At 43.4% G+C, this 11,701-nt stretch overlaps 5 protein-coding genes and 4 non-coding genes across 9 annotated transcripts; 5 read left to right on the top strand and 4 right to left on the bottom strand.

Moving 5' to 3' along the window:
• Nucleotides 1-334: 334 nt before the first annotated feature.
• On the bottom strand, nucleotides 335-1,408 carry LOC135434889 (uncharacterized). Its single transcript, XM_064691635.1, has one exon. It carries the CDS (start codon nucleotides 1,318-1,320, stop codon nucleotides 391-393), a length of 930 nt encoding a protein of 309 aa, XP_064547705.1. The 5' UTR covers nucleotides 1,321-1,408; the 3' UTR covers nucleotides 335-390.
• Nucleotides 1,409-1,682: 274 nt separating this feature from the next.
• Nucleotides 1,683-1,878, top strand: LOC135434899 (U2 spliceosomal RNA). Its single transcript, XR_010437308.1, has one exon. It is a non-coding gene; the product is annotated as a U2 spliceosomal RNA (small nuclear RNA).
• A 536-nt stretch (nucleotides 1,879-2,414) lies between these two features.
• LOC135434818 (actin-binding protein IPP) lies at nucleotides 2,415-6,369 on the bottom strand. The gene is made up of 5 exons (XM_064691538.1): nucleotides 5,552-6,369; nucleotides 5,300-5,491; nucleotides 3,539-4,383; nucleotides 3,221-3,476; nucleotides 2,415-3,152 (listed from the first exon to the last, which is right to left on the bottom strand). The coding sequence occupies exons 1-5, from the start codon at nucleotides 5,987-5,989 to the stop codon at nucleotides 3,018-3,020; spliced, it is 1,866 nt and encodes a 621-aa protein (XP_064547608.1). The 5' UTR covers nucleotides 5,990-6,369; the 3' UTR covers nucleotides 2,415-3,017.
• LOC135434900 (U2 spliceosomal RNA) lies at nucleotides 4,439-4,634 on the bottom strand. The gene has a single exon (XR_010437309.1). It is a non-coding gene; the product is annotated as a U2 spliceosomal RNA (small nuclear RNA).
• LOC135434901 (U5 spliceosomal RNA) lies at nucleotides 4,829-4,951 on the top strand. The gene has a single exon (XR_010437310.1). It is a non-coding gene; the product is annotated as a U5 spliceosomal RNA (small nuclear RNA).
• TRNAV-CAC (transfer RNA valine (anticodon CAC)) lies at nucleotides 5,178-5,250 on the top strand. Its single transcript has one exon. It is a non-coding gene; the product is annotated as a tRNA-Val (tRNA).
• Nucleotides 6,370-6,687: 318 nt separating the features above from the next.
• mRF1 (mitochondrial translation release factor 1) lies at nucleotides 6,688-8,027 on the top strand. Its single transcript, XM_064691540.1, has one exon. It carries the CDS (start codon nucleotides 6,778-6,780, stop codon nucleotides 7,957-7,959), a length of 1,182 nt encoding a protein of 393 aa, XP_064547610.1. The 5' UTR covers nucleotides 6,688-6,777; the 3' UTR covers nucleotides 7,960-8,027.
• Nucleotides 7,996-8,873, bottom strand: Ski6 (exosome complex component Ski6). The gene has a single exon (XM_064691541.1). It carries the CDS (start codon nucleotides 8,767-8,769, stop codon nucleotides 8,020-8,022), a length of 750 nt encoding a protein of 249 aa, XP_064547611.1. The 5' UTR covers nucleotides 8,770-8,873; the 3' UTR covers nucleotides 7,996-8,019.
• Nucleotides 8,874-9,003: 130 nt separating this feature from the next.
• On the top strand, nucleotides 9,004-11,600 carry LOC135434819 (uncharacterized protein C19orf47 homolog). The gene is made up of 4 exons (XM_064691539.1): nucleotides 9,004-9,303; nucleotides 9,357-9,833; nucleotides 9,975-10,616; nucleotides 10,676-11,600. The coding sequence occupies exons 1-4, from the start codon at nucleotides 9,285-9,287 to the stop codon at nucleotides 10,996-10,998; spliced, it is 1,461 nt and encodes a 486-aa protein (XP_064547609.1). The 5' UTR covers nucleotides 9,004-9,284; the 3' UTR covers nucleotides 10,999-11,600.
• Nucleotides 11,601-11,701: the final 101 nt, after the last annotated feature.

The raw sequence follows: 11,701 nt of genomic DNA, 5'->3' as shown, positions 1-11,701 counted from the left end.
CAAACTTATATATATATATATATAGCTTATCAAATCTAAATTATATGTAGGCTCAAAATTTGTAAATTCCTTTTATATTTTCTAAGCGTAACGAGTGCGAACTCCACAAAATTGTACGAAATATATTAAGTTAGAATTGTGAAAATATATGTGTGGATGATCGCCTATTCATTTTTAAACTAGTACTGCAGCGTAATCGAGCGTAATCTCCAGCATTGTGTTTGCTGTTAAGTGTAAATTTCTTAGTTCAAATCTATGTATGTGTATCATTATTTTCATATTTAGTTTGTTAAAGAAAATATAATTAATACTATTGCCAAAAAAACAATAAAAATTATTTATAGCCTAGATGCGACTTTCGTATATTTGGCCAAGCTTTAACAACCGATATCAGATTTTTCGCTCTTCCATTAGGTGCAGTTCCACATTGAGTAGCTGCTGTCCCACATTTAGTGACAATAGCTGCCATATATCTTGATAGCTGATTACAATGACGTTGCTGTCCGTCTTGATGAACTCACGGCAGGGCGGAGCTTTCACTGCTGAAGTCGGCAGCGGGCGCGCTTGCAAACGCTTGGCATAGTAACGTGTTGATTGGGCGGGATGTACTACGCAGCGCAGCGATATGGATACACCCTGCAGCGGCGTCGAGACCCAAATGGCAACAACATCATCGATTTGCTTGCGTTGCCAAAGCAATCCATGCCGCGTACGGCAGGCAAAAACCAATAAAACGCCATGCTGGGAATACTTGCGGTAGTCCTTTGGCAGCAGAGTATTGCGTGGACAATTAAGCGGATTGAGTCCAAACCGCTGATAGCCAAACACACCCAACAAAGTATTGACGTCATAATCAAGACTACCCACAGAGCAGGTGGCATGGAGTGTTTGCTTTTCAATAGGAAATGGCACATCCACAAATGAGACGCCCAATCTAGGCATATGGACATTTAGATAGTGAGACAACCAGCCATTTGGATCTAAGGTATAGGAGCAGCCGTGACATGGACATGAAATCATTCTCAGACGCGCCCATTGAGATTTCTGGTCAGGTACCACAAAGAGTGGAGGATGCCGTTCGCGATCAACAATGGATTCATAGCGACTTAGCTGCACCATCTTCAGATCTGTTGAGGGCACAGACACCGGCAGGCGATAATTCGAAAAATGCTTGGTGTACAGCAAATGCCTTTTGTCCTCCAAGCGTCTTAGGCGTTTCTCTTGCCGACGACGTTGGCGACTCTGGTTGGCGCTGGTCCCTGGCAAGGATTCGGTGCCCAAGCCATCGGTCATTTCATTGGACGAGCTGTTAGGTTGCATTGTATGCTGTTAATTAGGTAACATAATCTTGGTACGAAACAAAATTTTGTAACATTCACATTCTAGTTTTTGATAAAAATAATAATATGAAATATTTTATGTCATGCATTTCACATAACTAAACATCTTTTGGATGTCAAATTTTAAATTTCAAATTAATGTGTGCGCGGTCAAACTCTATCATCCGAATTAGAGCACTGTTCGTGTTGTTTTTCAGCACTATGCCTACACAGCTGTATCTCGCAGTCTTCGTCAAGTGCCTTTTACAACACTGGACCTATTTTTCATTTGTAATTCTTATAATTCTCAAGCGGTTCTATCCCGGCGGTGGTGTACTATTACGAGTTTTGCGTTGAATAGTTATCGCTTCTCGGCCTTATGGCTAAGATCAAAGTGTAGTATCTGTTCTTATCAGCTTAACATCTGATAGTTTCTCCATTGGAGAACAACAAATGTTAAACTGATTTTTGGAAATTGACGGAGTGCTAGGGGCTTGCTCCACCTCTGTCGCGGGTTGGCCCGGTATTGCAGTACCGCCGGGATTTCGGCCCACTTAATTAATAAATTAAACAGTGTCAGTATGGCGTTTCGAAATCTTTTGTTACGAATGCTGGTGGTTAGAAATGTGGGTTGATCCGGCTTGGTCCCCCATTATTTATAACCTTGCAGAGGATATTATAATTTTGACATTGCCGGCCCGTACAGTATATATATATTCTTGATCAGTATCAACAGCCCTGTCCGATGTAGCCATGTCTCTCCATGTAACTTTGAAAACTTCGCTCTTTCTGTCGCATGCAGGACAATATGTCGGAGCCGGATCGGAATGATCGGTCGGAAAAACAGATTCTGGCATTAAACTATGCTTCCTATATACATATGTGCAAAGTCTTATCAAGATCGCAATACTATATTATACTGATATTATTGGATGAATCGGTAGTCCAAAATGTTTTCCAAGATGTTTTCATTAAACTGCATTTTCGATCTTTAGTTAATCGTTACGAATGTAAAAATTTCATATTGTAATCTTTACGTGAAAATTCTGAAATATTCTGAAAATCAATTATTTTTAAATGAAATAAAGGCTATGATTTGATTTAGTCGTACGTTTATTATTCGTAAATACACCTATTATTAATACAGTTTGTTTCTTTTTGAATGTTTGCTTTTCGTTTTTGGTACATTTTAATCATAAAGTTACGAATTTCTTCGGGCACGCGCTTTTTAAGAACGCACCAACAATGCTGGCGATCTTTGACTTGACATATTTGGATGATTAATCGATTAACATAAACATCAATAGGCTTAAGATGAACAATTTTCAGCAATTACGATACATCGATATACTTTTTTCCATGTCAATTTTGGTTTTCGCTTTTATAAAGGACAACTTTTACTACGGAGCAATCAGATGCTGGCTATTGTTACTGTTACTTTTCAGACTAACTTCTAGATAATACTAAACTGGGTATAAATAGCTGAGCTACGTTTCGGAAACATGAATCGCACAGAGCGTCTGGCCTTGGTTAGATAGCGCTACGTTCAACTTTCAAAGAGAAAATAGATTTGGTAATGGTATCTACTAGCGTATACCACATAAGCAAATGTCTGTGAGAGTTAATGTCGGGCATATAAGATGTGCTTAAAACAAGATCGTAAGATGTGAGAGTGTTGTTGGACTTTTGGCTTCTTTTTTACACAACCACAGCGCCTGCCTCGGAACGGCTAACCGGCAAGTCAGGACAATTCTTCCAAGTGTCTGAGAGTGGATCGTAACATTCGACGGCGCTTATGGTTACTTGGGCGCGATAGAAGTTCACCTCGCAGGGCTGTCAACAGAAAGATATATATAATTTAGATACCTTCAGATATTCTTCAATGTTACAATCCGACTAACCTGATCACCACCAGCCACATAGAGCAGGCCATCGGCGGCGGCCACAGCGGGTATGGCGCGTGGAACGTTCAGTGCGCAGACCGTCGACCATTTGTCGTCGTCAAAGTTATAGCGCTCCACTGAGCTAAGTATATCCTGACTAATACTGCTGCCGCCGACCACATACAAATAGCGATCGAGCACAGCGACGCCCATTTGGCAACGTGCTGTTTGCATGCGTGCCAATTGCGTCCATTCCTTGGTCACGGGATTGTAGCTGATATGAGAAAGAAAACATTACCATGAGATAAATTGGGAACCGGTGTGAAAATGCATTACCTTATTAAGTCCGGTAAATGTCTTGTGGTCGTAGTGCAACCGCCCACTATGTAGATCAGTCCTTCAAAACTGACGACGCCCATGCTGAAGCGCGGCTGAGGCATGCTGCCAATCAGTTTCCATAGATCCTTCTCTGGATCATAGCACTCCATGGTGCCGCCAATGTCGTCGCCTATCCAGCCGCCCACTGCAAACAGATTGCCCCCCATGGTGCACAGTCCGAACTCGCAACGGGGCACAATCATCGGTGCTATAGGCTGCCAAATATCGTTTTGAGGATCGTATACCTCGCCGTTGGCCAGAATTTGTGAACCCCGTTCGCCACCTACTACATAGATCTTGCCATTTAATGCCGACACGCCCGGCAGAATGCGGCCCACCTCCATGGGTGCCGTCTCAGTCCATTCACGTCGGAATATATCGAACTTGGCCACTGTTTCGAAGGTGCAGTCCGCAGAGTTCCAAGTGCGCGGCGTATCGCGATGTGATCCTCCAATAATATATATATTCTTCTTGGCCAGCTGACGTGGACAGACGCGCAGCGGCACCAGTTGGCCGCGTTTTGAAGCAATATCTCGGCAAATAGATCGCAACGCGATTTTTACAGACATATCGCGACAATCGTCCTTTAAAGCTTTATCGATGACCTTCACCGGCACCAAGGCCATACGGACATGCGACAGTATATCGAAGACATAGCACCGACGTTGCGTAACATCATGCTTTATCCAGCGAAGCGCCGCTTGGAACACCTGTGATTCGGAGTCAACGCGCAACAACTCCGAGTTAAGCAGTTGCGATAATAGAGTCTGTGGTGTTTCCAGAAACTCATCTTCAAGAGTTATCTTCGGGCGATATAATAACAATACATGAAGTTATCACTACATCTGACATTTATTAACAAAATGGGCCGAAATCCCGGCGGTACTGCAATACCGGGCCAACCCGCGACAGAGGTGGAGCAAGCCCCTAGCACTCCGTCAATTTCCAAAAATCAGTTTAACATTTGTTGTTCTCCAATGGAGAAACTATCAGATGTTAAGCTGATAAGAACAGATACTACACTTTGATCTTAGCCATAAGGCCGAGAAGCGATAACTTTAAAATGCTAAGCTCGTGATACTACACCAGCGCATGGGTAAAACCTTTTGAGAATTATATTATCCTGGTTATGACGATTAAGTTAATATGTTGCCTACCCTCAGGAGTATTTGTAAGCAACGTCTCATATAATTCTCAAACAGTCTAAGCATACATTGAAACTAGTGGCAGGGTAGTTATGGTTGAAAGTCACTCTGGCTTCTCTTCAGTTGTCGAATAAATCTTTCGCCTTTTACTAAAGATTTCCGTGGAGAGGAGCACTCTAATGAGTCTAAATTGAATTTTTAGTTGTGCCTGGCAGTTTTCTGCCGGGTCATAATAAATATATAAAAGTTGAAGTTTTTGTAAGAGGGATAGTTGAGAAGTATCCTTTCAGTTGAGTATTTGATTCTTTTGGAGATCAACTATTCCGAGACGACGGGAGAATGTTTTGGTAATTTGAACATATTCCTTAATTTATATTTTATAAATTGGTGTCGAGCACAATAAAGTCGCTGAACGTGGCTAGGAAGTTGCGCGTCGCAACTGCGATTAAATCGTTTCGGTAGTGTAGCGGTTATCACGTGTGCTTCACACGCACAAGGTCCCCGGTTCGAACCCGGGCGGAAACATTTTATTTTTTTTCATTTTTTTAGTACGACTAGAAAAGGTGCTATTTACCGCTGGGAAGTTTGCCTGCACGAAGTTCATCGCACTTTTTGCCAGTGATTCACAATTGTGCGCTTCCGCGAACCGCAAAATACCCAATGCATTCGTGGCATGCAACTCTCGACACAGAAATTCACAGCAACCATCGACCACTTCGTTCAACTGCAACATATCCGCGGCAGCAAGCAGTTCCTGCACATTAGACTGAAAAGGGAAATACATAGTGGTATTATTTAAGAGACAATAGAGACTTCAACTGCTTACCTGCGTAATCTCGCAACGTCCTGTGTATATAAAGTCCAGGAGTATGTGTAATACATCGCCATCAATTGTATGCAAAACCACAGATTTCTGTTTAACTTCATTGAGCCCCAGTTCGGGCCTGAACATGGCCTCGAAGTAGGCACTGGAAGCGCTTAAAACTGCGCGATGTGCATTAAAGGTGGACTCGCCCGCTACGATTTCGACATCGCAAAAGCGCGATTGCTCCCGCAACTGATTCAGATTGGCTAGCACCTTAAACGGGTACTGGGCATTGCAGTAAGAGGGCAGATTTGTGCGTTGTGTGCTGGCAGCAGCTGCAGATGCGGCAGGCTGACTGAAGTAATCGTTATCGTTATCGGTGGTGTTCTCATTGCCGTTGTTACAATTTGCATTTGTATTGAATTCGTGGTGCATGGAATAGCTCTTAAGCGGTGGCATCTCGTAATACTTTTGCTACGACTTCTGCTGGTTTTATTTAAATGCACTCTGGCAGCCTTTTCACATCCAATTTATGATTTAATTAAACTTAATTGCTATTGCTGCAGTTTACACCACTACGAACACAACTGTTTTCATTAATCAAGCACAACACACAGGCACACATCACACGCACACCCACAGATATATAAATGTTAGGCTGAAAATTGCCAGGCTTGCAGCTTGTACATATTTGTTACACAGGTTGTTATTGTTGTTGCTGCTAATGCTGTGGCTACTTCAATGTACTTTGTTAGTACTGTTTATTGCACTGATATGGCTAAATATAACAAATTAACAAAATAACTGTTTCTCGAGTGAACAAGCCCATCAGAGTGAGCAATAAATAATGTTTTACTCAACACTAAACAGCTACACATACATCTGTGGGCACCCAAAAACGATTACATTTGCTGAAAAGTTAACAGCGCGCGGTTATATGTTGCTAGAAGACTACTGAAATTTGGTAATGCAGTTTTATGCAAATTATCTAACCAATGGCTTAAAAAAATAAAGTAAGAAAAAAACGAAAACAACGTTAATTGATAAATTGTACATATACCAGTTGCCAAAGAAAAAACGGTATCATAGTCACAAGTGTCATAGCAGAACAGCTGTTGCTTAAAATACTATCGATTATTTCGTTTTAGTTCATCTCTCTGTTATGTTAATTCCTCAGCGATCGGCTGTTCGGAAGGGCAGTTATTTAACCAAGATTCGATTTCTTATTATTTATTTGTTGTGAAATAATGTTGCTGCGGAAATTGTTGACAGATCGTTGTCACTATTTACTGCGACGATGGGCCAGCACAGATCCGCTATGTTTTCAGAACGAGAAGCTGCAGGCATACCTGGAATCACTGCGCCAGGAATATTATGCGCTGCGCGTCAACGCAGCCGGTAACAGCAGCCTTTATGCACGACTGACGCGTCTGGATCCAGTCGTTAACTCCCTTGAAAAGCACAGAGCCCTGCAGCGCAATATAACACCTGAGCAGGATTTGGCCGCTGAAAAGGACGAGGATATGCGTGCGCTGATGCTAGAGGAAAATAAAGTTTATGCTGAGCTGTTGCGTAAACAAGAGGACGCAATGCTGCAGGAGCTCCTCGCTCTTTCTGACCATGAGGACTACCCGTCGCTGATATTTGAGGTGAACGCTGGAGCCGGCGGACAGGAGGCCATGCTGTTTGCTCAGGAGCTCTACGACATGTACACCAGCTACTTCGAGCACATGGGCTGGGAGTATGAACAGTTTGCCCATGAGACCACCGACATTGGTGGACTGCGATATGCCAATCTGCTAGTCAACGATCCCGAGGCATACAACTGGCTGCGCTACGAGGCGGGTGTGCACCGAGTGCAACGTGTGCCGGCCACCGAGAAGTCTGGACGCATGCATACCAGCACCGCCTCAATAACAGTAATACCACGGCCGGCTGATGTTCAGGTGCATATTGCCGAGCGAGACCTCAAAATTGAGACGAAACGTGCTAGCGGCGCTGGTGGCCAACATGTAAATACCACAGATTCCGCCGTGCGCATTGTGCATTTGCCTACGGGCCTGGCTGTAGAATCGCAGTCCGAGCGTTCACAGCTAAAGAATCGGGAGCTGGCGCTTAAGCGTCTACAGGCCAAGCTTGTTCAGCAGCTGTTGGAGAGCTCCGAGGCGACCAAACAGGCGACGCGAAAGGCACAACAGGGTAATCTAAATCGCAACGAAAAGATTCGCACGTATCACTTTGTGCAGGATCGTGTAACGGATCACCGCGTGCAGCAGGGAGGTACGCTGCACAATCTGAGCGGGTTTCTCGAGGGTGGCCAGCAACTAAGCGATCTAATTGAGCGGCTGCACTTGGAACAGCGCAAACTGAAGCTAGTGGAGTTGCTCGAAGTGTGGCAGCCGCCACAAAAGGCGTCAGATCAAAGCTAATTGCATATTCCCCCTGCCTTTTAGTTTAATAATAAGTAAAGTTAATAAAAATGCTTTATTTTAACAAACACGTGCCCAGTCTGCTGCGCTGCCAATGTGTATGAGGTGCTCTTTGACCGCCGACTCCAGTATATCGCGAATCTCTCGACATCCGGCCATTGCGGTCTCTATGACCGTCTCTAGTTGATCGATGTGAAAGCGTTCGCTCATCTCCATAAATGCAATCTTTTCGGCGGTGGGCAGTGCCGCAATGGTTAGTTTTGGACCCCCGGAAACCTCCTCTATGTGTGATATATCCGTTAGCGGAATGTTGGATTTACTCAAAGATGCGGTGCATGCTACAACAAACTCGTTTAGGCATATGCCCGCATCAATGAGCGCCAGGGTAGCAGCATTTAGGGATACAGCATAGTTGGCGCCATCCGCCTGCAGCACCTCCACATAGATGTCGATCTGGGAGCGTGGATACAGCTCGGATTTAATGGCTGCACTTAACGCCTGTTGCAGGTACATTTTGAACTCCTGCGATTTGCGATCGCCTCGTGGTCGATTTTTGCGCTCTGATGTCGAGAACGTGGCCTGACTGTATTGACAGTTGATGATCAGATCGTTGCCCTCTGTCTTTTTTCCTTTCGCTTGATGTGGTCCGTACACGGCAGCCAGCACTTTTGTATTGCCCTGTTCCATGTAAGCGCTGCCATCGGGTTGTTCGAAGACACCCAATTTGCACTGAATGTGGCGAAGTTCGTGCGGCCGGCGGCCATCCAGGCGCAATCCCTGTTCACTAAGCAGCTCAATTCGACTAGCCATTTTGCGACACAAACAAATTTAAATGAATATCAATAATATGCGGCACGTGCGGCGGCGTTGTTTACGCTGTTTCTACAGATTTCCGTCGTTCCCTTTATGTCAGCTGTTTGATAGAGTTGTCGTGTCAGGGTTGCCATTTTGATACAACTATATATCGATAGGCCACTACGATGTTTTCTGTGTTCTGCTTTCACTCTGTTATTAGCGATGTTATACTCACATTTGAGCGAAATTCACTTCTAAACTAGGTTCTATAGAAGCTAAGAACCGTTTGGTATTAAATATTATTAACGCTATTAAAAACATAAACTGCATCAACGAAATACAGTTTAACACCAAATATATGGCTATTCCGAGATGAACACAATAAACAACATTGAGGAACTTAGTTCATTCGTTTAGCTTACAGAGTTGTTCGATTGAACTGATTCCAAACGATTCTGTACAACTCTATCGCACTGTATAAATGTGAAAATTAAAAATATAGTTAAAAAGTGCGTTATTCTTCAAAAGCCATGTCAAAGTCAAGTGCAGGTGTGTATAACACTATCACATGTATATGAATAACTGATGTACAAATATTACAGCACGATGGGTGAAGTTTTTCAACGCCGGGGGAATTCCATCCCCAGCTGCGGCCAGCTATGCTCATATATTTGTGGAGAATCGTATACAGGAGGACATGCTACTCGATCTGAATAAGGAGTATCTACGTGAGATGGGCATCACACCCATGGGTGATATTATAGCCATACTGCGCCATGCGAAACAAGTGAGCGACCAAAATGTGCTCGACAAGGTACTAATATCGGAGGCGCCCTTGCCCAAAACCATGTCAAAGATCGTCGTTGGAACAGCTCCTGTGCCGCCCAGCAACAAGCATGTGCCGCCCAGCAGCAAGCATGTGTCATCATCTCCAGTTGCAGCCGGCAGCACCAACAAAGCATCGCCACCCACAAAACCAGCGCGTCGTGTGCTGCCTGAACATGAAGGAAAATATAAAGTTACTTTGCCGTCAGGCACGACAGAAAGAAGCAAGCAAATCCTAGCAAAGCGGGAGCAGTGTATGATAACATTTTACCATTAATATCTATCCAAATTTAATTTTAACTGGTAGAGCTAATAGCCAAAATCTTAATTTTCACAACTTTATATGCATCTTATTGTAATCAATCACTATAGTAATTTGGTTGCCTCTTTTGCAGTATACTCGGATCGTGTAAGCAGCACTAAGAAAACGGACGTCTTTGCACGTTTGCACAATAGCAAGTGCGACGACGATGCCCAGGAGGGCATTGTCTCTAGCAGCGGGGAGAGCAACGTGCGTGTGCACATTACTGGCGTTCATAAGGGATCCAGCGTACAAGTGGCGGCCACCTCTAGTAATAACTCGGTTTTTGCACGCCTTGGCGGCAAGCAATCCTTGGATTCAGTGCAGCACAATACGGGTCTTGCTAAGGAAATAAAATCAATTTTAAAGAACACTCAAAGCACCAACAGCGGCAGCGGCGCCAGACGTAACACGCCCATAGTCAAGGCTAAAAACACAGCAACTTCCGTGGTGCGTTCGCAGCAGAAGGTAATGCTTGTCCATAAGGTGCCATTAAAACGTGGCGATGATAGCGAAGATGAAAGCATGGATGACGAAGACTTAATAGAGGCTGACAGTGATTTTGACAGCGAAGCTGAATATTGTGAACAACAGGATGTGGATATGGCAGCACCCGCTGAGAAAATTGTTAAGTTCGCCTCTACTGCTGAGGTGCGAGAAATCGCTCCACACACGCCCTACAAAGCGCGTGGAAATAGCAACTTTGCACGTAACATAAAGTCTCGTTTGGGCCTGGGTAAGTTTGACTTCTATTAGCACGTCAAAGCTTACAAAATTAACAATTTCAATCAACAGTTTCCAAATTACACGCCACGCGTAAAACGTATAATCTCAAAGCGTCTCCGCCACAGAAACCCGGAGCCCGCCTCAGCCCCGTCAAGGGAAAAGCAATACGTATGCGCAGCGATGAGCTGCTTACACGACAGGATACGCTACCTGTGCACAAGCGTCTGGGCACAACTGCGCCAGCACAGCCGCCACCTCCACGCACCCAGCAGCGCGATCATAAGCTGAATTCGTTTGCTCCGCGTCGAAACTCTAGCGTTAATGCTGGGCACCGGCCAAGGGTTCAACCGAACTCCGTTTTCGATCGCCTGGGATTTAACAATTCTCTGTAGATTTTAAGACAACCATAGTATTTGTTTAAGAGTTCTATTTAATTCAGTTTAAAAGTAAATGTTTGCAATCACCCGTACTAACAAGTCTATGGACTGATAGGTCAATTATGATCTGTGAAGGTCTCTACTCAGCACCAAGTAAAAACGTAGTCATCTTAAAATGATAATCAACAATATGATAGTTACTTAAATACTTCATTGGTCGCCTCCAACTATATGAAATGCTTAACTATACTATACAGAAGTCCCTTTGTCCCTTTTCTTGCCAATTTGTCCATCAGTCTTTGAGTTTTTAAAAAAGAAACAGCCTATTTTTTTAACGGAGTTATAGCTTTTATTTTACTTACACTATAATTCATCATCTTATTATCCTTATTTATATATAAATTTTTGTTTAAAGATGTATTGAGCACGAATTTATTTCTTGCCTTCTGTAAGTTCTAACTAAAAGCAAAGATTACTGAGCGGCGTAAAATCCTGTAAGCTTTTTAGCTGGAAGCTCTTTTCGAAAATATACGTAATTTATATTGTCGAGAAATGCCCTCTTCGGTGCATTACATTCTCTATAATATACAAATTAAAAATTTGTTTTTGCATACAGAGCGTTGATAGAAAGACTTTTATATAGTATATCCAATTGTTTTATTTAGTTCGCTTAATATTATATTTGATTCAATATTTTTTATGTACAATTTTTAAGTCT

The sequence above is a fragment of the Drosophila montana genome, unplaced genomic scaffold (assembly GCF_035044405.1).
Source record: "Drosophila montana isolate Dmon_TW-CO22-7 unplaced genomic scaffold, ASM3504440v1 contig_3440_1, whole genome shotgun sequence".
Lineage (NCBI taxonomy): Eukaryota > Metazoa > Arthropoda > Insecta > Diptera > Drosophilidae > Drosophila > Drosophila montana.
The sequence above is the reverse complement of the archived record's forward strand: the minus strand, read 5'-3'. Positions and strand labels throughout refer to the sequence as shown.

What these genes read in the sequence shown, in the direction of transcription:
- LOC135434818 (XM_064691538.1), bottom strand. Translation starts at nt 5,989, where the DNA reads ATGCCACCGCTTAAGAGCTATTCCATGCACCACGAATTCAATACAAAT. An exon ending in TGCAGGCAAACTTCCCAGCG is followed by an intron (nt 4,384 to 5,299) that starts GTAAATAGCACC and finishes TATCGCCCGAAG; the next exon opens with ATAACTCTTGAAGATGAGTT. An exon ending in CATTTACCGGACTTAATAAG is followed by an intron (nt 3,477 to 3,538) that starts GTAATGCATTTT and finishes TTCTCATATCAG; the next exon opens with CTACAATCCCGTGACCAAGG.
- LOC135434819 (XM_064691539.1), top strand. An exon ending in CCTAGCAAAGCGGGAGCAGT is followed by an intron (nt 9,834 to 9,974) that starts GTATGATAACAT and finishes CCTCTTTTGCAG; the next exon opens with TATACTCGGATCGTGTAAGC. An exon ending in AAAGTCTCGTTTGGGCCTGG is followed by an intron (nt 10,617 to 10,675) that starts GTAAGTTTGACT and finishes TTCAATCAACAG; the next exon opens with TTTCCAAATTACACGCCACG.
- LOC135434889 (XM_064691635.1), bottom strand. Translation starts at nt 1,320, where the DNA reads ATGCAACCTAACAGCTCGTCCAATGAAATGACCGATGGCTTGGGCACC.
- Ski6 (XM_064691541.1), bottom strand. Translation starts at nt 8,769, where the DNA reads ATGGCTAGTCGAATTGAGCTGCTTAGTGAACAGGGATTGCGCCTGGAT.
- mRF1 (XM_064691540.1), top strand. Translation starts at nt 6,778, where the DNA reads ATGTTGCTGCGGAAATTGTTGACAGATCGTTGTCACTATTTACTGCGA.